At 34.0% G+C, this 22,500-nt stretch overlaps 2 protein-coding genes across 7 annotated transcripts in view; one reads left to right on the forward strand and one right to left on the reverse strand.

The window, feature by feature from the left end:
- LOC122257803 (coiled-coil domain-containing protein 124) overlaps window positions 1–12,794 on the forward strand; it is a 45,768-nt gene extending 32,974 nt beyond the window's left edge. Inside the window, exons 1-5 of one of the 3 annotated variants that reach the window (XM_043023302.2) lie at window positions 7,149–7,276; window positions 9,349–9,530; window positions 10,448–10,576; window positions 11,021–11,175; window positions 11,556–12,794. In XM_043023302.2, the coding sequence (XP_042879236.2) occupies window positions 9,372–9,530; window positions 10,448–10,576; window positions 11,021–11,175; window positions 11,556–11,739 (627 nt within the window). In that variant the 5' untranslated portion in view covers window positions 7,149–7,276; window positions 9,349–9,371 and the 3' untranslated portion in view covers window positions 11,740–12,794. The other 2 variants (XM_086539633.1, XM_086539634.1) reach the window with 2 other exon arrangements.
- A 2,563-nt stretch (window positions 12,795–15,357) lies between these two features.
- LOC122257802 (uncharacterized) overlaps window positions 15,358–22,500 on the reverse strand; it is a 12,353-nt gene continuing 5,210 nt past the window's right edge. The window contains exons 5-16 of one of the 4 annotated variants that reach the window (XM_086539636.1): window positions 22,127–22,294; window positions 21,449–21,945; window positions 21,251–21,382; window positions 21,024–21,107; window positions 20,184–20,333; window positions 18,980–19,135; window positions 18,628–18,783; window positions 18,088–18,150; window positions 17,648–17,784; window positions 17,170–17,289; window positions 16,358–16,501; window positions 15,358–16,067 (exon numbers count right to left, since the gene is read on the reverse strand). In XM_086539636.1, coding sequence (XP_086395762.1) covers window positions 15,983–16,067; window positions 16,358–16,501; window positions 17,170–17,289; window positions 17,648–17,784; window positions 18,088–18,150; window positions 18,628–18,783; window positions 18,980–19,135; window positions 20,184–20,333; window positions 21,024–21,107; window positions 21,251–21,382; window positions 21,449–21,945; window positions 22,127–22,294 — 1,892 coding nt within the window. In that variant the 3' untranslated portion in view covers window positions 15,358–15,982. Of the gene's footprint in view, window positions 16,068–16,357; window positions 16,502–17,169; window positions 17,290–17,647; window positions 17,785–18,087; window positions 18,151–18,627; window positions 18,784–18,979; window positions 19,136–20,183; window positions 20,334–21,023; window positions 21,108–21,250; window positions 21,946–22,126; window positions 22,295–22,500 lie in introns of all 4 variants that reach the window. The other 3 variants (XM_086539635.1, XM_043023301.2, XM_043023300.2) reach the window with 3 other exon arrangements.

Consider the following 22,500-nt stretch of genomic DNA (forward strand, 5'->3'; position numbering starts at 1 on the left):
TAATATATAATATAATATATATATATAATATATATACATACATACATATAAGTTTTTGCAAAAAAACAGTAAAAATGTTGGGAACATAAAAATACACAATTTTTCCCTCTCCGGACAAATTTAAAATTTCAATTAATGTCAATTCTAAAACCCAATTAACTTGGGGGAGTGCTGTATAACCCCCACCCCATTCGTAATTGGGAACTCTCAAGCTTCACAAGGATTTAAAAAAAAAATGTGTTACTTGCTTGCAGAAGCACTCCTTGTCCCCTTGCTTTTGTCCTCCCCATCTTGCAATATTTGTGTTTCATACAGATTGTCAACAAAAGCAAACATACACGCATACACACACAAACAAACAAACAACCAAATCCAGAAACATATAAAACGAAGCCGTCCCCCCACCCAACCCCCAACCCTCCTCCGCGCTCACATCCCCGCTGGATTTTCGTTATGGTAATTCCCAGCAACAAAATGTAGATATATTTCCTCACTGTTCACTCAGCATTTAAAAAAAATTCCTGCCGCCGCTAACTGCATTCAGCTGGCGTAGTTGGCGGGAAGGTGGATTAGATTATGAAGTAGTCATTGCACTTTTGTTCAGAGTTCACTCGCTCATGCAATCATCAACTTCGTATTTTCCATTCTCTTGCCTTCTCTTTTCTCTCTTTTTCTTTGTTATTTATCTTTTTTGTTTCCTTTTTTTTGTTTTTCTTGTGTCTCTTGTCTGTTCGTATGCATGTCTCTCACTCTGAAATTGATATCTTAGATATACGGAGGTATCTTATTATTCATGTATTTCAGTTCTGGTTAGTATAAAAGGATGAAATTCGGTTAAAAAGAAAAAAAATAGATATCATAAATAGATAATTCGCACCAGTGTAGCTGTTGAACTTTAAAATGTAGATTTGGGATAACTTCATTTCGAGGCACTGAGTCCAATTAGTCCCATCAATTAGTACACACGTTGGCGACACAACAAGCCTTGCCCCATCGACACTGCTTCCTTGAGACCAAATTCTGGAGAGGAAACCAGTACAAAGGGAGAGAGAGAAAGAGAGAGAGAGAGAGCTAGGAGGGTGGTAGAGAAAAGAGAGACAGCAAGAAAGAGAGAGAGAATGGGAGACAGAGACAGTAGCAAAGACAGTGAGAGATTGGACAGAGACTTTAAAGTTACACCTACCCATTTGACAGAACCTCCGAGATTGCCTAGATCTCACAAGAGGCTGTCACCCCCGAAGAAAGGAAGAGCTCCTTAGGGAGAGGCCGAGGAGCTTATTAACATCATTTGCAGACTGAGGGTATACTTGGCGAAGTATTCTGAAATCTAGTGCTTTCTAGGATTACGCTGACTGCATTCTAGTAAAAGATATGCTCTTCTTGTTTTTGTTTTTTTTTCTTCTGTTACATTATTTTGAAGTCATCGTAACTCTTAGCAAATGAAGTCATCGTAAATCTTAGCAAATGAAGTCATCGTAAATCTTAGCAAATGAAGTCATCGTAACTCTTAGCAAATGAAGTCATCGTAAATCTTAGCAAATGAAGTCATTGTATATCTTAGCAAATGAAGTCATCGTAAATCTTAGCAAATGAAGTCATCGTAAATCTTAGCAAATGAAGTCATCGTAAATCTTAGCAAATGAAGTCATCGTAAATCTTAGCAAATGAAGTCATCGTAAATCTTAGCAAATGAAGTCATCGTAAATCTTAGCAAATGAAGTCATCGTAAATCTTAGCAAATGAAGTCATCGTAAATCTTAGCAAATGAAGTCATCGTAAATCTTAGCAAATGAAGTCATCGTAAATCTTAGCAAATGAAGTCATCGTAAATCTTAGCAAATGAAGTCATCGTAAATCTTAGCAAATGAAGTCATCGTAAATCTTAGCAAATGAAGTCATCGTAAATCTTAGCAAATGAAGTCATCGTAAATCTTAGCAAATGAAGTCATCGTAAATCTTAGCAAATGAAGTCATCGTAAATCTTAGCAAATGAAGTCATCGTAAATCTTAGCAAATGAAGTCATCGTAAATCTTAGCAAATGAAGTCATCGTAAATCTTAGCAAATGAAGTCATCGTAAATCTTAGCAAATGAAGTCATCGTAAATCTTAGCAAATGAAGTCATCGTAAATCTTAGCAAATGAAGTCATCGTAAATCTTAGCAAATGAAGTCATCGTAAATCTTAGCAAATGAAGTCATCGTAAATCTTAGCAAATGAAGTCATCGTAACTCTTAGCAAATGAAGTCATCGTAAATCTTAGCAAATGAAGTCATCGTAAATCTTAGCAAATGAAGTCATCGTAACTCTTAGCAAATGAAGTCATCGTAAATCTTAGCAAATGAAGTCATCGTAAATCTTAGCAAATGAAGTCATCGTAAATCTTAGCAAATGAAGTCATCGTAAATCTTAGCAAATGAAGTCATCGTAAATCTTAGCAAATGAAGTCATCGTAAATCTTAGCAAATGAAGTCATCGTAAATCTTAGCAAATGAAGTCATCGTAAATCTTAGCAAATGAAGTCATCGTAAATCTTAGCAAATGAAGTCATCGTAAATCTTAGCAAATGAAGTCATCGTAACTCTTAGCAAATGAAGTCATCGTAAATCTTAGCAAATGAAGTCATTGTATATCTTAGCAAATGAAGTCATGGTAAATCTTAGCAAATGAAGTCATCGTAAATCTTAGCAAATGAAGTCATCGTAAATCTTAGCAAATGAAGTCATCGTAAATCTTAGCAAATGAAGTCATCGTAAATCTTAGCAAATGAAGTCATCGTAAATCTTAGCAAATGAAGTCATCGTAAATCTTAGCAAATGAAGTCATCGTAAATCTTAGCAAATGAAGTCATCGTAAATCTTAGCAAATGAAGTCATCGTAAATCTTAGCAAATGAAGTCATCGTAAATCTTAGCAAATGAAGTCATCGTAAATCTTAGCAAATGAAGTCATCGTAAATCTTAGCAAATGAAGTCATCGTAAATCTTAGCAAATGAAGTCATCGTAAATCTTAGCAAATGAAGTCATCGTAAATCTTAGCAAATGAAGTCATCGTAAATCTTAGCAAATGAAGTCATCGTAAATCTTAGCAAATGAAGTCATCGTAAATCTTAGCAAATGAAGTCATCGTAAATCTTAGCAAATGAAGTCATCGTAAATCTTAGCAAATGAAGTCATCGTAAATCTTAGCAAATGAAGTCATCGTAAATCTTAGCAAATGAAGTCATCGTAAATCTTAGCAAATGAAGTCATCGTAAATCTTAGCAAATGAAGTCATCGTAACTCTTAGCAAATGAAGTCATCGTAAATCTTAGCAAATGAAGTCATCGTAAATCTTAGCAAATGAAGTCATCGTAAATCTTAGCAAATGAAGTCATCGTAAATCTTAGCAAATGAAGTCATCGTAAATCTTAGCAAATGAAGTCATCGTAAATCTTAGCAAATGAAGTCATCGTAAATCTTAGCAAATGAAGTCATCGTAAATCTTAGCAAATGAAGTCATCGTAAATCTTAGCAAATGAAGTCATCGTAAATCTTAGCAAATGAAGTCATCGTAACTCTTAGCAAATGAAGTCATCGTAAATCTTAGCAAATGAAGTCATTGTATATCTTAGCAAATGAAGTCATCGTAACTCTTAGCAAATGAAGTCATCGTAAATCTTAGCAAATGAAGTCATCGTAAATCTTAGCAAATGAAGTCATCGTAAATCTTAGCAAATGAAGTCATCGTAAATCTTAGCAAATGAAGTCATCGTAAATCTTAGCAAATGAAGTCATCGTAAATCTTAGCAAATGAAGTCATCGTAAATCTTAGCAAATGAAGTCATCGTAAATCTTAGCAAATGAAGTCATCGTAAATCTTAGCAAATGAAGTCATCGTAAATCTTAGCAAATGAAGTCATTGTATATCTTAGCAAATGAAGTCATCGTAAATCTTAGCAAATGAAGTCATCGTAACTCTTAGCAAATGAAGTCATCGTAAATCTTAGCAAATGAAGTCATCGTAAATCTTAGCAAATGAAGTCATCGTAAATCTTAGCAAATGAAGTCATCGTAAATCTTAGCAAATGAAGTCATCGTAAATCTTAGCAAATGAAGTCATCGTAAATCTTAGCAAATGAAGTCATTGTATATCTTAGCAAATGAAGTCATCGTAAATCTTAGCAAATGAAGTCATCGTAAATCTTAGCAAATGAAGTCATCGTAAATCTTAGCAAATGAAGTCATCGTAAATCTTAGCAAATGAAGTCATCGTAAATCTTAGCAAATGAAGTCATCGTAAATCTTAGCAAATGAAGTCATCGTAAATCTTAGCAAATGAAGTCATCGTAAATCTTAGCAAATGAAGTCATCGTAAATCTTAGCAAATGAAGTCATCGTAAATCTTAGCAAATGAAGTCATCGTAAATCTTAGCAAATGAAGTCATCGTAAATCTTAGCAAATGAAGTCATCGTAACTCTTAGCAAATGAAGTGATCGTAAATCTTAGCAAATGAAGTCATCGTAAATCTTAGCAAATGAAGTCATCGTAACTCTTAGCAAATGAAGTCATCGTAAATCTTAGCAAATGAAGTCATTGTATATCTTAGCAAATGAAGTCATCGTAAATCTTAGCAAATGAAGTCATCGTAAATCTTAGCAAATGAAGTCATCGTAACTCTTAGCAAATGAAGTCATCGTAAATCTTAGCAAATGAAGTCATCGTAAATCTTAGCAAATGAAGTCATCGTAAATCTTAGCAAATGAAGTCATCGTAAATCTTAGCAAATGAAGTCATCGTAAATCTTAGCAAATGAAGTCATCGTAAATCTTAGCAAATGAAGTCATCGTAACTCTTAGCAAATGAAGTCATCGTAAATCTTAGCAAATGAAGTCATTGTATATCTTAGCAAATGAAGTCATCGTAAATCTTAGCAAATGAAGTCATCGTAAATCTTAGCAAATGAAGTCATCGTAAATCTTAGCAAATGAAGTCATCGTAAATCTTAGCAAATGAAGTCATCGTAAATCTTAGCAAATGAAGTCATCGTAAATCTTAGCAAATGAAGTCATCGTAAATCTTAGCAAATGAAGTCATCGTAAATCTTAGCAAATGAAGTCATCGTAAATCTTAGCAAATGAAGTCATCGTAAATCTTAGCAAATGAAGTCATCGTAAATCTTAGCAAATGAAGTCATCGTAAATCTTAGCAAATGAAGTCATCGTAAATCTTAGCAAATGAAGTCATCGTAAATCTTAGCAAATGAAGTCATCGTAAATCTTAGCAAACGAGAACCTATTTGAACCACCTGATGGACTACAGGACGGTCGGGTAGGACTGAGCAAGCTGTTCACTCAGATTTACCTTCGTCCCGGCGTTGTACACACTACACTGCGTTGAGTGTGCTCAATCCAACCCCGGGGTCGTTGACCATTCCAGAAAAGTGAATTTGTCGACAGCATTATGACAGCACTCTTGTCGAGCCAATGCAGGGACAACATGGCAGTCAGGGTGTTGCTGAAGTAAACGTCGCTAGTTCTTCGACATATACCTGCAGTTGGAGCACATAGGGTCAACCATTTTAGTGTTGCCATTCTGCAGGTAGTGGAAGAGGAAGGGGGAACTATAGAAGTTGTCAGTGTATAACTCATATCCCTTCCCGAGGAGGTCCGCGGCACCCATCAGGTTGAGTACGGCCTACGTAGACCCAGTCTGCTGTAATGATATCATTAGTCACCAAAAAAAAAAAAAAAAAAAAAAAAAAAAAAAAAAAAAAAAAAAAAAAAAAAAAAAAAAAAAAAAAATATATATATATATATATATATATATATATATATATATATATATATATATATATATGCTTGCAGCAATCAAGAAACGCAACACGGCTCTTCCATATCATATACACCCTGACACACGTCGTCAACTTGAAGCCCACCTGCAACTGGATAGTATACTTAGAATGAAGGAGTTACACGATTATTCGGATACTCAGCGAAGGATCACTGCATTTCAATGAAAATCCACTAGACGACATAATTCTGATATCCAGGCATGACCGATTTTTTTTTTTTTTTTCTCATCTTGCTTACTTTTTGTTACTTTACCCCCCGTCCTCTCCCTTTTCAATCGATCCTTAGTGCAATGTTTATAAATCTACCAGTGCCCAGAAGCACCAGCACAGTTGAAATCCCATTCTGTTGTTTCTTAAAATATCTTCCGATATTTTAATCTTTAAATATTATGTTGTATGCCACATTTAGATATGCACTGCACTGTATATGCACTTTCTGTAAGAAACAGAAACCAAAGCATAGTTAAACATCCATAACTTATTGTTCCTTTGAAAGAGGCTCTGTGAGACGTTGCTAAGAAATTATAAACCAGTGCCTTCAATGAATCAAAAGAATAATGTATGACTTAGTAGCTAGATACATAGATATATTACAATATATCAACTTGTTATATAAGTATATAAGAATCTGTTGTCGCCCGATTTTCAATCTTGCATGAACTTCCATCTCCCGGTTTATATTGATATACATGTACCTGATACTAAGGTTTTCTTTACTTTCTCGTATGTTGATTTCTTATTTGTCTCAGCTTCTCTCATCAGGGGTTTTCAGGAAGTACGGGAGTGTTGAGGCAGGCACCACAAGCTTTTTTGTTTGCCAGTTCATTCCCAAGGATGAGCGTCCTTGAAGAAACTTGCCATTAGGTCTTGGATCTCCCTTCGCCACTGGGTGAGGCAATTGAAAATGTCAATTGCCTGTAATGCATTTGAGAATCGGGAGTTTATTAGGTTTGTGGCTAATCCCTAATCAGCCTATGTCATCTACGGATTTGCTTAAGTCTGGTATCTAATGTTTGTCCTAAGAACAAACTGTTCGATTTACATACCAGTTCTTCCATCCAGCTCAACTGGATTCGGCCAAAGAGGGACATGGAGGATCCCAACTGTTAGGATTCTTCTCGTGTTAAGATTGGTTACTGTGTCTTCATTCTCCTGTTATTAGACTGACCATCTGCTGGAAGTAATTGAAATTTTAATCATTAGCAATAAAAAAAAAAAAAACGCAGTCATTGCATTCTATGACAAGCAGAATATAAATAATCCAACTAAAAAGAACGATCACGATTAAATATATCCGATTACCCATTTATCCAATAATATCATATCCCATACCCAAATTACTCCTTCTCGCCACAGAATTACACAAATAACGAAATCAGACCCGAAAAAAGGGTATTTTTAAACTGATTTCGGCGACTCCGTTTGTAAACTTTGTGGCAGGGGAGGTCTGTATCAGATGGTTTCGCTCTCTTAAATATAGTGGGTTTTAAGCTCTTTTTTACATTGATTTTCATCTTTGGTGATTGTTTAGCCATTGTTTAGGTTTGTGGACTCGTGGTTGGTAATTTAGATTGGAAATACAGGTAGGAAATTCACTTTTTAGGATGTGAGTTAATTTCACTTTGTGTGAGTACGAGTCGCAACATGGTGTAATATTTTTGTCTTTAATATCGCCAATGGGCTTTATATCTAATTAATCTAGTGTACGATTACACCAAGATGTGTATATAGAAGTATGTCCATAGTATATGAATTTTCTCTTACTAGAAATTATGGTAATTTTTTCTGCATTATTGCACTGCAAATCCAAGGTAAATTGTTATTGGTTTGTGGTTAGCGTGCAAATTATTAAACACAATTATTGTCACAATCAAAAATAAAAGGAGTTTGGTTTAGTTTTCAGTAATGCATATCGCTATATTCAGTAAACAGTGCATGAAATCAATACTTGGCGGAAACACCTTACATATTGACATTTCCTTCACAATTTCCTAGTTTTTTAATGTGATACTTCATAGGCCTCAGTATCAAGTGATCACCTTGGCTTCCACACCTTTGGCACTCTAGCAAAGGTAAACCAATATTGGTTGTCTTATACTTTGCCCAAAATGTGTTTGCTAATGATCTTTTCTCTAATTTCGGATCGTATGCGATGGATATATTATGGTAAATTCAACCTAATCTTTAGAGCGTTTATATTAGGTTCTCGGCTTCTTCACTCATATCAAGCCGAGGTGCGACACTTCATCTGCAGAATACAAACCAAAAGTATATTTTGTCATAACAAGTGTTCTGTAGTAAAAGCTGTAAAAAAAATGTAACAACCAGGAAAATCTTTAGCTTGGATTATTGTACTACATTTAAACTTCCTATCTGATTTTGTTTTATTTACTAAGCTTTTCCAAGCTTGCCGCAAAAAGTGCAACAATTTAGCTGCAAAGTACGACTCAGGAATATGATAACTGCCATACCAATAGGATTCTCCCGGTATTTTCTCTGTAAACAATATGACAAATAAATAAAAATAAAATTGACGACAGTGCACACCAGTTATTCTTGTCATTCATGTTTATATTGACACAGAATTTTTCTATTTGTAACAGTAGTTATTATATTCCTTTGGTATCTTGATTGTTGCACTGTAGTTTGATATAGAACACTTGTTAAAAAATATTAATCTTTTGGATGGTATTGTACAGTGGAACACTTTGATGCACATTAGCCTAGTATGATTGAAAAGGCTTAGAAATAAATAAATGCTCAGAATTAATTATAAATCAAAGTTATATTAAATTATCAAAGGAAATGGCTGATGTTGGCACAGTACATCTTGGGCAAATGCATATTTGAGAAAAAAACTCTAGACACCCAAATATCCAGCAAATGTATTCTGGCAAGTTAGAGCTTAGACTAGTTCCTTATTAGATAACAAAATGTCAGGAAGTCCACAAGAGCTCTATAATACGTAGAGACAAAATTTCACCAGCGGCATTTGGCATCTGTGTAAGTTCAAGCAAGATTAACTTTTCAAGAAATGGTCTGAAATGTAATTTGACAAATGATTGGTTATTATCTGTGATGTTGAATATCTTTATTATGCAACAAATAGGCCCACAATAGACAATATGTCAATTCCAAATTAGTGTTTACCTTGTGGATAGAGATTTTCAGAAATAAAAACTGACTGCAATTCTTTAGACCAGCTACCGTACTACAATAAAAATGTAAAGCATTACAACAGCCTAGATCTTTGTCACCAGTAAAGTGCCACAATTTAGTAACTCTCACCTCTTTTCATTATATATGTACCTATGAATGTACTTAAGGTATCTAAACTAATTAATTGAATGTATCTCTACCCTCAGAATTATGAAAAATATATGGTATCTTTTTTCCATTTGAAGGTTAGACAATCTCTTTTTTTTCTCTCTCTCTTTCTTTCTTTCTATCTTTTTTTCTTTCGAAGGTATGTGTGATTGCGATGATGTCTCCACTAACTTCATAATCTAATTTTCAGTTTGAGCCAGCAAAGTTAACATCATGCCTAAGAAATTCAAAGGTGAGAACACTAAGGCAGTCGTTGCCAAAACGCGCAAAGCCGAGAAGGCCGCGGAGGAGAAAGCCAAAAAGGACAAAGCCATAGAAGATGCATATTGGGAGGATGATGACAAACAAGCAAAGAAAAAGATGGCAAGGAAGGTAGGTTCAAAAGTTTCAGAGTAGTATAGTGGTTTAATTATTATAGTGAGGTTGTTGATTTTCTCTCTCTCTCTCTCTCTCTCTCTCTCTCTCTCTCTCTCTCTCTCTCTCTCTCTCTCTCTCTCTCTCTCTCTCTCTCTCTCTCTCTCTCTCTCTCTCTCTCTCTTCTCTCCTCTCTCTCTCTCTCTCTCTCTCTCTCTCTCTCTCTCTCTCTCTCTCTCTCTCTCTCTCTCTCTCTCTCTCTCTCTCTCTCTCTCTCTCTCTCTCTCTCTCTTCCTCTCTCTCTCTCTCTCTCTCTCTCTCTCTCTCTCTCTCTCTCTCTCTCTCTCTCTCTCTCTCTCTCTCTCTCTCTCTCCTCTCTCTTCCCCCCTCTCTCTCTTCCGCCCCTCTCTCTTTCCCCTCTCTTTTTTCCTATCCCTCTCTCTTTTCTCTCCTCTCTCTCTCTCTTCTCTCTCTCTCTCTCTCTCTCTCTCTCTCTCTCTCTCTCTCTCTCTCTCTCTCTCTCTCTCTCTCTCTCTCTCTCTCTCTCTCTCTCTCTCTCTCTCTCTCTCTCTCTCTCTCTCTCTCTCTCTCTCTCTCTCTCCATTTTACCATAAGATACAACTACAGGAACACATACTTATAAACACATTTAAATCCAATTATTTATCTATATCCATAAATAGGTATAGATAGATAGGTAAATAGAAAGATATATATATATGTATATATATTATTTTCCCACCTCACACTCAGTGAAGTCAAGGAGTTAGTACTTAGTATTCCTTACATAAGTATCTGTCATGAAGGATGTTCAATGCTCAATTTTGTAGAATATTTTGCTCTGATGAAATAATGATAGTAGATTGTTACATCACTATATTAGGTAAGTATTTACCAAACTGCTTGTATTAGAAAAGATCATTTTTCATTTGCAGGAAGATAAGGAGAAGAAAAGGCAAGCAGACATGGAGAAAAAGGCAGAACTACGGGCACTAGTCGAGAACGAGGAGTCATCTCTTACTCCGAAAGCTACTCCACAGAAAGTAACTCAGTTTGAGTTGAAGGTAAGGTGTAATTTGAATTTATGTATTACCACATGGAACGAGCTAATTGGAAGTATTCTCAGAGTTAATTATACAATAAGAAGGGAATTCTTTTAGAACAAGTGGGATAAGAGATAATTATCATTTCTGTAGATTTTTTTTTTTTTCTTTTTTTGAAGTATATTATTGTCATAATCAGATATTCAAATTATGTGATTGATCAATTAGAGAAAAGCAAGCACTTTACTTTAATTTAGAGATACTTTCTAAATACCAGATATCCCAATAAAGTACTATTTAGTGATGGATTTGAGGTCCCATTCACCAATTTGCAATAAATTAGGGAGAGAGAGAAACAACATTTTATTTAACAAACATTCAGGGACTTACAGATTCGTTCTCGAAAGTAAGCTAGGTTTTGAGAAGATAGAGAATCTATAATATGATTTTCCCTAATGCAATCAGAGAAATCAAGAAAGACAGGCTGAAATTGAGCAGCAAATGAGAGCTAAAGAAGAAATCAAGACGCACCTCGATGATCCCCTCGTCGAAAATCTCAATAGAGTTGAAGGCGATGTGGTGTCTGCTAGTGGTATTGATGCAGCTTTGTCTGCTTTAAGGTAAGCCTTTGAAGCTTTTTTTTTTTTTTTCTTCTTTCTTTTGTCATGTAGTGGGAGGATGAATTCTTTTATTTAATTGATTTAGGCCTATGCGTTTGAGAGCCCCGGCATTCTAACATGCAAGGCTGGAATGCCCCCGGCATGAGTGGGTTAAACACAGTCTAAGTAAATCCTGAACATTGCCTGTGGGTTGATCCTTTCAGTAGTGTGTCCCCATAAGGTTTACTTTTTTTCTTTTCCTCACATATTTCTTAAGTGATTTATTAGATTATGGCTAATCATATACTCATTTACATTTGTGCGTATATTTTATAGATAATAGTTAGGGACAGCAAGCTTTTCTTAAAGTTCTCTCCTAAGCACAACACTACACATTTCAGTACTGACGACAATGACTCAGACCGCCACCCAGAGAAGAGAATGGCAACGGCATTTAAGGCTTTCGAAGAGAGGAGACTACCCCAGATCAAGAAGGAAAATCCAAGTCTGCGGATGTCGCAGCAGAAGCAGATGCTGCGTAAAGAATGGCTAAAAAGTCCTGAAAATCCTTTGAATAGAAAGTAATAACGAGTATAATCAGCAATATACTCAACTTTATTAAATGCACTTTTGGAGGAAGGATTTCTAGGATCTCTCGATTTATTTTTGCATTTGCAATGAAGTGATTTGAGACGAGAAGATTGAACCACGGAAGAAATTGTATCTAAGCATTGTTTAAGAGTTTGTGAAATGTTTTTGTATTTATATGTAATTGATATGCAAAATTTTGCCCTTTTTTTATATGCAAGATAATTTTTGAGAAAGATTTTTTTTTTTGTAATTCAGAACATTGAAATGCTTTAAAAGTTGAGATATAATTGTTCTTTTCTTTTCTTTTCTAATTTTTGTATGTATATGGTGTGTGTATGTGAGAGTTTATGTGAATGTGCTCTTGTTTGTTTGTTCCTATGGTTTTTGTGTTTGCTACGGAATGATTTACGAAATTCATCATTACGACAACTGCAAAATGGGTCTTTTTTACAATTTTTTTTATGCTTTCTTTTCTTTAGTATTGTTAACACTTCACCTGGAGGAATAAACCTTTCTTTGTTCACAGTGTCTGTTAGTTATCCAGAGGGTAAGACTTTTATCGAACATCTTGATTAGTTTTTCTCATTTTATACATTCACACCATGTAGGAAATAACATGAATGGTGACCAGTTTCAGAGTAAATTTACAAGCACAATTTTCAGCACTGTAATTGAGTTCAAATAAAGCTTGTTATCCTGCATGTTAACCCTTTGACACTGAGGATATGCACTCTTTACTTTGGTTTTATTTTGGTTTTATTTTTATTTTTTTTACATATAATTAGCTCCATAAATGCTTAGTCATCAAGAAGTCCATTACTAGGTCTAATTAGGTTCACATGTCTATCCCATTCCTTGAATTTTATAATATATCATCATTAAAATTTTATTATTATTGTTATGATCATTATCATCATTTTCTGTATGACTATTATTATCAATAACATTTAACATTTATAACAGTAATAATAGTGATGACAGTAAAAACTTTTTAAATTAAAAATCAAAGATTTTGCCTAGAAGCTAAAGTAAAACTGTAGTGGACAATGCATGGATATGAGCATTAATAGCACTGTACTGCAAAAATAAATGTTATTTGTAATGTTCTCCAATTCAGCTTCTATATTTACAAAATAATCATAAAACATTACAGAAGATTCTTGGAGCATGGATTCTATTTGAAAGAAAAAATTCTCTATTTTATTTTCTGCTGTGGAATCTCCTTTATTTGTACAAGTCAAATCCTTCCAAAAGAAAAGGCATTCATTTATTTTCCTAATAAATTACAACCATCTCTCTCCCTTTGCTATGCATTCTAAAGTATTGTCTTTTTTTCTCAAATAAAAATCGGTATCATTATGGTTACTCACCAATATATTTCTCAGGTTGACATGACTTTTTTCCCCTTCTTTCTGTCTCCCCCAAGTAAGAAATATAGTCCTATTTATTCTAGTTGTTTTCAAAGTTAACCCATTCATGCGGGGGGGCTCCCATGTTGTATGTTTGTAATGCGGGGTTTCTCGACGCAATAGGCCTAAACAATTAAATGGTTTTGGACCGCACCACGCGACACGAACTGCGCCGCCGCGCGGTACGCGGTAACTGTGGTGTTGTCCAGAGAGGGTTACCGGGTTTTTCTGGGTTCTTCTTTTCTTTCCCATTATGCCGGGGCATTCCAGCTCTACATGTTGTAATGCCGGGGTTCTCGAACGCATAGGCTAAAAATACGTAAATGGTTGACGCCATGACTGACATAGCAAAGAGCTTGAATGCCGGGAATGCGCGTACCTGCCTGTGGAGACCCTCCAGAGAGTTAGGTCTTTAAGTCAAAAAAATATACTTATTTGATCATTTTTTTTAGTGTGAGGATTTGGTCCTTTCCACTTGGTTAAATGTTTAAATTATTTCAATACCAAATATTATCTGTAGGAAATATTGCACTTCTTTTACCTTTAGTGTAAAAATTACAAGAAAGAATCATAGTTTCTTTTATCTTATCCTGAAAATTAAAATTCCAAGTTGTTTTTCACATAAAATGAAATAAGTTGCTTAGTGTAGAAATGTATAAAGATACCTGACACCAACAGTATTGTCACAAATTATATATTTCCAGTTTGTTTCCTGAGACTCACATGGTATCTTTGAATGATTTATACTGGGAGGAATTTAATTTTAAATGGGTTCTAAAATTATTTCACAGAATCATGAAAACTTTTAAGTGCCCTGAGCAATGAAAAAAGTTAGCAAGGCTTTATTTTCAAATAATCATGGATGGTATTTAGTTTGTTACCTAAATATGAATACATAATGATCTTTAGAACTCTGACCTAGTCATCACAGCTTCGACATTACAATCCTAATAATACAAAGTAAACTCAAAAACTATAATCATACAATGCAAAAGCTAATATTTTGCCTTACATAAATGGACATGTAGTTCAATAAAATAAAAATGTCGCTGAAAAATTAAGAGGGCTGTGATATTGATTTACTTTAATCTAGGTTCACGTAGATGTCCTTCAATTTTTATTTGTTGTGACCTGGTTAAGGAAATATTGCACACTTCCTAGTTTTCTTTATCCAGTATAAAAAAAAAGCTTGTGTTTTGGTTATATATATATAAATTTTCTTTATTTATATATATACACATATATATATACATATATATATGTATATATATGAATATATATATAAATATATATATGTAAATATATATATATAAATATATATAAATATATATATATATATAAACATATATATAAATATATATAAATATATATATAAATATATATAAATATATATATAAATATATATATACATATATATAAATATATATATACATATATATATACATATATATATACATATATATATAAATGTATATATAAATATATATATATAAATATATATAAATATATATATGAATATATATATAGATATATATATATATATATATATATATATATAAATATATATATATATATACATATAATATATAATATATATATATATATGTATATATATATATATATATATATATATATATATTACTTATAATTCATACTAGAAGTCTAGAAAATAATAGAAAACACACATCCTAAGATGTCTGGTACAGGCTGTACATCCCAAGATGTGGCCTGAAGGATTAAAAGAACTATGATCTAGTCACCTGTTTCATTATATCCCAATAAAAAATTCCAGACTGCTGTACATAATCTTTAAAAAGCCACAAACTCTATTTTTAATCTCTTGCTAATCCAAAATGTATCCTATATCCTTCACTCATCTCTGCTGCCGCAATTAATTTCCCTCTGAAAGCATGTCATATTCTAAGCACGGATAGAAAAAATACTGCTTTGTCAAGTTGAGTTGCCAATTGATCACTTTACACATGAACAGCTCCAACTTGCCAGTTCTAACTTAAAATACAGGTTGAAGAGATGGATTCCCAAGAACCATTAGGCAAACAGAAATTTTGTGGAAACTTACTATGTGAGGGGGTTAAAGTGGTACAAACTCTTATTATGCAAATATAATGCCAACTGACAAAGTTACAACAAATAAGTAACAGTTGTCATTACATAAAAGTGGTATAGATTTAAAGAAAAGCTATTTCTACAAAATGTTTTACTGGTCAAAAGCATACAACACAATGAACATCAAAATTTCATTATGAATACAATAACTATAAGAATGAAATTCTATTCTGAAAGACATTCATTCTATATTTTCTGCCCATTTCCCATACTTAATCCTTTTAACAGTATTAGTTTCCTCTGCAATTTTTGCTTACAAAACATTATGTTTGATGTTTTTTTCTGGCATATGGCTTATTGAAATTACTTTTTATAGAAGTATGAACATGGCAAAATATACATTATATATTGTTTTCATTAACAGTAACAATTGTAATTATGAAATAAAAATAATAGTGATAATCACAAATTAATATTCAAAACACAAATAGATAAACAAATAAACTTGCAATACTGAATTTAATCATATACTTTTCACTTGCTTTTCACAACAACCATGGCAACCCTCAAGTTTAAAGAACATTTCTTCATAACACTATGAAATGGACTATAAAATCTTTAGTGCAAATATTGTGTTTTTGATAACATTCATATCAACTGTGCCACATTTGCCATTGTTATATTATTTTAACATGAAATATACATATATAAAAAGTATCTGTAGAAATTAATAAATACAATTCTCTTTCTAATGTTTATTTCTAGTCATCATATACACTCTTCATTGTCTTGTCTTCCCTATTACTGCGACGGATACCCTTCTTCAAATTCTTCTTCGTTCCGTAACTGAAAAACAATGCATTATTAAAGTTTGTTGCTTGTTTTATTTTATTACTTCATAGAGTGTCTTGCTGCTTTTCTGATCCATACATTCTAATCTATTTGGTACAGATGTGATTTTTTAATCATGAATATTCTACATACAATTTACAAAAACATATTATCCCAGCAAGTTATTTCCCTCTCTTGAATTAGGTTAAACCTGAGAACTGAGATCTTCATACCTTATAGAATTACTCTTAAGAAAAAGTATCTATGATTATAGGACACAAATATCAATATGCATAAGTACTTACTTCATGTCAGCGCCTGGGGCAATCATGTTTCTTCGTTGCAAATGCTTAACGCGTTCGAGGAACAGATTCCCGACTGGCCTCACCCTTCGAATGCTGCCTGGTAATTTATCTCCATCGCAGACTGTCATATCCTCATCCAAGAATCTGAAGATAAAGAGGATTGTCAAATATGTATCTCATTTACACCAATTAAATTCAAGATCTGATATTTTCAATCAACTTACATCTTCATGAATGTAACACCCTTACAGGCAGGTACATATTTGAAAAATTCAAAATCTCCTGAAATTGTATTTTACCCTATAAAAATAGTCAGACAAGGTAAAGAACAGACAAAAATATTGGCTGGAGTTGAGGTGACCAGACCATGACTGTTCATTTGGTTCAAAGTCTATACTTTGACTCCATGCTCCAGGCCTCAGGCAAAGAGCAAGGATGGCTGGTGAGAGATAAGGGATATCAGATAGTGCTTGTGTTCCTACACATGGTTTCAGGTACCTTTTTTCCTGCCTAGACACTCCAACTTGTCCAGGAAACAGTAAAATTTCATTTAACTTCAGCCACCCTTGCCTTTACAAAAGGACTAATGTCAGCTGCCATGGAAAGGTTAATACTGACTCCATCAGCCAATAAGAATGCTTAGATATTAATTTATACAATATATAAGTGATGGCTATCTACAGTTATTTCCACATATAATAACTTTTTCTCAAAACATGTCAAGATTTCTTTTTCTTTTTTACAACTGCTTAATACCTTGATTTTTTTTATACTGTACATAAAAAAAAAAGCCATAAAAATATGATACTCACTTTGCTGGTCCTAAACGACGTGTTCTAAATCTCTTTTCTTTATTAGCCTGTTTTTTCCTCTCACGACGGGCTCTATTTTTTAACATTCTGTTTCGCATTGTCTCCAGGTATGTGGGAACACTGTAAGAGAAAAATTCAGTTTTCAGTGAAGAGACAAATGGATGCATGAGTTTGACAAAATACCTCAGAGAAAGGGAGGAGAAGAGAGGGAGGGGGGTAATTTGTGGAGAAAAAAATATATAATAAGATAAAGAAGAGTACACAATCGAAGGGAAGGGAAACGAAGAGAGAAAGTAAGAGAAATGGAAGTTATATCATCTATTGCAAATTATAATTGGCACTGTAAAGTTATCTGGTATATTAAACCTGTACATAGTGTTAGAAAGCATTCCCCTACTTTTTCTTTACAATGTCTGGAAAATTTACAAAACTATAAGAGATAAGAAAAGTTCTGCACATATATTCTATCTTAACTTACAGTTCAACTCTTGCTTCTCTGTCCCTTTCGTTAATCCTCTTCTCCCAAATGCACTTCTTGTATTTTTTCACTCTTTCCAATTTTCTTTGCTTTTCTGTCTTCCTCTGACTTATTTTCTTGACAACTGGTTGATCATCCTGTCAAAATAAGACAAATATGATTAGACTGACTGGCACAAAAAACATGCACATAAACAAGAACATTTCTCAGATAATTCTAAAGGAAGGTCAACCTCATATCTATGACAATATCACCACCTCTGGCTGAAGTGAGACCCATCGCTTATTTGCATCTGGGCTATAAGCAACCAAAGAAATCCTATAACTACATATATAATGTTAAAAGTTAATGGTCATGGGTTTCCTAAGAAATAGCTTGTGACGGTAAAAAGTAAACCCCTATTGCTAAGGCGCTCTCAAAGTGTACCAAATGTGACTTACCTCCTTTTCACTCTTCTTCTTCTTTTTACCCCTTCTGGTCTTTTTCCATGTCACCTCCTCTTCCTGAAAAAAAGGAAGAAAAATAAGGTTGTGATACACTGAAGGAAAATCTGATTTGGTCTTTAGTTCTAAAACCAGAATCGAAATTGCTTAGGGTAAAATAATATTAATGTTTGTTTTTTCACACTGATATCAATACATCATGGAACACTTTACCTCTCTCTCACACTCTCCTTTTTTTTCTTACTCCAACTCCAACTCCAACTCCAACTCCAACTCCAACTCCAACTCCAACTCCAACTCTAACTCTAACTCTAACTCTAACTCTAACTCTAACTCTAACTCTAACTCTAACTCTAACTCCAACTCCAACTCTAACTCTAACTCTAACTCTAACTCCAACTCCAACTCCAACTCCAACTCCAACTCCAACTCTAACTCTAACTCCCACTCTCTCTCACTTTCCATCATTCACTTACTCATACACTTATTCTCACTCACTCTTAATCACTCTCACTCTTTCTATCTTGCAAAGCTTACCTTCTTGACTTCAGCACTGTCTACCTTATCATCATCTGTGTTTTCTTCCTTCACTTCCTCTGTCTTTTGAATAGCAACATTTTTCTTAGGCTCAACACCTGCTTTCTTCCTCAATTCCTTTTTCTGCTTTGCTTCCCGATCTTGTACAGCCTTCGTCTGAAAAGAAACGTAAAAAGTGTTTTTTTTTTGTTTTTCCTTTTTTTCCCTCTCTCTCAAAACTTCTTAGGTATATATAGCAAACAACCATCAAATAAAAAACAAAAAGAAAACTTTCTCTACACAAGTGCGCACATAGATGTACACACACACACGTTAACAAACCCACACACATACAAACACACAAGTTGGTTACCTTTTTCACTTTTACACTGTTTGTCTTATCACCATCTGTTTTCTTCCTCTTCTTTCCCTTTTTACTTTGCACTTCAACATTTTCCTTATTCTCAAGAGCTGCTTTCTTCTTTAATCCTTTTTTGGGTTTCGTTTTTGTGTCTTGTACATCCTCTACCTGAAAATGGGGGAAAAAAAAAATAATAATAATTGGTCACTATGTTTTTTTCCAAAAAAATTACTATGTCTATATGGCAAACAATCATTAAGTTCAGGCACATTCCATGTAAAATGCACCCCGATATTGAAATTTCATTTCCAAATTAAATGGACGAACTTATGCAAAGAGAGATATATCCCTTGGTTGGTCATGTGACCTGGCAGTCAACTTGGAAACTACCACATGTTGACAGTCTACAAGAATTACTGATTTCCTTTGATTCAAAGGTCCACCATATCTATTTCTGACCATAATTTTTGTCCCACCAGTTACCCAGACAGATGGCTCTTACATAAAATGTGGTTGGTGTGGATTATTGTCCCTTTTTGTGTCAAAAGACCATTTTCAATATGAGTTCCCTTTCTTTTGATTCACTGAAGTTAAGTTTCAGAGAAATAGCATGATATCTAATCACAGGTAAAAATCAAGGAACATTTTCTGTCCCATTAGTTGCCATTTTGCTTTCCTCTCTCTGAGTATGATCTAATCATAAATCTGTTCAAAATGATGTTTGTTGTTCATTTATATATGCTTTTAAACATTCATATCAATAATTTAAATAACTTTATTTCATGAATTTATGCTTATAATTCTATGGAGAAGTAGTGTCTGGGTGTCTCCTCAGTTACCCTGGAATATGCCATCAGGCATCAGCAACTATATCATTATTAAACGCATATAATTTTCTATCCCACTTGACCTTCTTCTACTATGTGTTTGGGTGGCTTCTCCCCCCACCACTCAATCCTCCTTTTATACAATCTTCAAGCCATCAAAAATACAACACCCACCATCCTGTCCCCTTACCACTGTACATTAACCATGAACTATACCCGTAACAAAGAAAACTCTGGTGCATAAAATGAAAATCTTCAAACAACAGAGACTAAATCTGACCATGGGAAAATTATAAAAATTCAGTGTCATTTGCAGCCGGGTTGAGACACTGTGGTCTTTTGGGGTTAACAGCTCGAAGAAATCCCAAAAGAGATAAGTATGAATTTACCTGTTCTGTCTTTGCGGTATCTTTCTTACGATTTCCTCCCCTCTTTCTCTTCGGACGAATCTGACCTTTCTGTAGAGCACTCACTGTAATTACTTCCGCCTTTTGAATTTCTTGATTCTGATTCACCTTCTCTTCTTGTACATCCTTTGTCTGTAAAAAAAAAAAAAAAATAATAATAATAATAAAGATAAAAATGTATGATAATGCAGTCAAGTCTTCTACATTCTTTCTTACTTTTACTCACAATTTCTGAAAAGCCAACTACAGGCATAGAAAAAGAACTAGAAATATCTACAGTGGGATGTAACCCACCGCACGGAGCAAAGGTGCCAATGCTCAAATACATGAATCATGTGTAGAACTTACAGAGAGAGGAAATACTAAAGTTACTGAGGTTTCTCCCCTTGTAGTCAAAGCTACTTTTTACAGTCTGTTATGTTCAGTTATTTCTCTCTATATTTATTTATCTATGATGTCTAGATATCTAATATTTAAATTTCTACATGAATAAAAATATGAACTAAATTCTAGGATTTCCTGCACTTTTTACATAGATTACCTAATGCCTATAATGAGCAGGAATATCTTCACATACAAATGTCAGAAACTCGGCTAGTCATACGAAAGTCACATAAATAAGCACACATTGTAATTAATACAGGTTTATCAATAATAACAGGGAGAACACAAAATAACTAGTAACTACAGTGAAATAAATTATATAAAAAATATACATATTCAAGATAAACAAGGTATATAAATCATGGGAAATATCCGTTATAAAAATATGTATAAAAAAACAAAAGACAAAAAATTAAAGCCTACTGCTGTTCAACTTACATTCTTTCCTTTCTTGGTGACCTTTGTTGCATCTTTCTTCGGCACACTGGCATTTACAGTTGCTTTCTTAACTTCTGTCTTCTTCTGAAAAAGACAGACAAAAAAATAAATGAAAAACAATTATTTACATATTACTTTTAAAATAATCATCTCAGATTATTTAGAATTATTGGTCATAGGCTACGAATGAAAATTATGAGTGACAGTGGGTAAGAGCAGTAACTAACCGGTGCCTTTTTCCTCTTGGGTTTGATCTTCTGTTTAGGTTTGTTTTCCTTTTCACTGTCCATTTCCTCATTTTCCACAGAATTATCCTCTTCTTTGAGGTCATCTTGCACTGCTTCTTCCTCTTCCTCTAGGTCATCTTGCACTGCTTCTTCCTCTTCCTCAAGGTCATCTTGCACTGCTTCTTCCTCTTCCTCAAGGTCATCTTGCACTGCTTCTTCCTCTTCCTCTTCCTCTTCCTCTTCCTCTTCCTCTTCCTGGTCATCTTGCACTGCTTCATCCTCTTCATCATAGTCATCCTGCATTGCCTCATCCTCTTCATCATTATCAGTGTCTTCTTCCTTTTTGACAATACTGACATCAAATTTATCTTCTTTTTCTTCCTTTTTGACAATACTCAAGTCAACTTTCTTCTTTTCACTTTTCTTCCCTTTTGCCTTTTTCTCAATATTCCCATTCTTTTGTTCATTCTGTTTCTCTTCAACATTACCAGCATAGTGGACTTTGCCATTACGCAGGGTAAGACCTTCAGCCAATTCTTCCGCCCATGTGTTATCTACAGCGACAAGTCTTTTTTTGAACTTTGCAGGATCAAATTTGGCATCATTTCTCTCTATTTTTCGCAGCCTCTTAATGCGGTGAACAGCCTCTTGCAAAGCTTCTTGGTGATCATCAAATGTAGGATGGTACGAAATTCCTGTTTAAAAGATAGTGAATATTAGTTTTCTCAATGTTCAAAACGTAACAAAACAACAAGATTCCTGCAGCTGATGACAAACTATAATCATTAGACTTGCTCTGGCACAAAAACAACAATTTATTAAAATAAGTGGAAATTGAGTCGTAATACTAAAAAGTACCCTCTTTCTCAGCCTTACCTGCTTTAGGGAGTGGAACTGCAGGGAGAGCTGAAGGCTTCTTTAGTCTGTGTGAAGGAATTTGTACAGGTTGGCCCTTCTTTGTATGGGTCTTATAGTACCGCCAAATCTTATTCATATATTCTTCGTCGAGACCCTTGTCGTGGCATTCCTTGATTAAATCATCAGCTGAAATTAATACCTTACATGAGCTGACAATATATCATAGAACATTATGTCTGTAAATAGAACCCAAAAATTTTGTCTAAAAATACTTTACTCTGAAAACAATCTAACTGGTGATGAAATTAACAGAACAAAATGCCACAGTATACATTTTCAAAGCAATTGTATAGAGATCCTGTGTACATATCTCATAGAACTTTAATCTTGGG

This window comes from Penaeus japonicus, unplaced genomic scaffold (genome assembly GCF_977035675.1).
Source record: "Penaeus japonicus unplaced genomic scaffold, GWHDUDI00000001_assembly GWHDUDI00000009, whole genome shotgun sequence".
NCBI classification, from domain to species: Eukaryota; Metazoa; Arthropoda; class Malacostraca; order Decapoda; family Penaeidae; genus Penaeus; species Penaeus japonicus.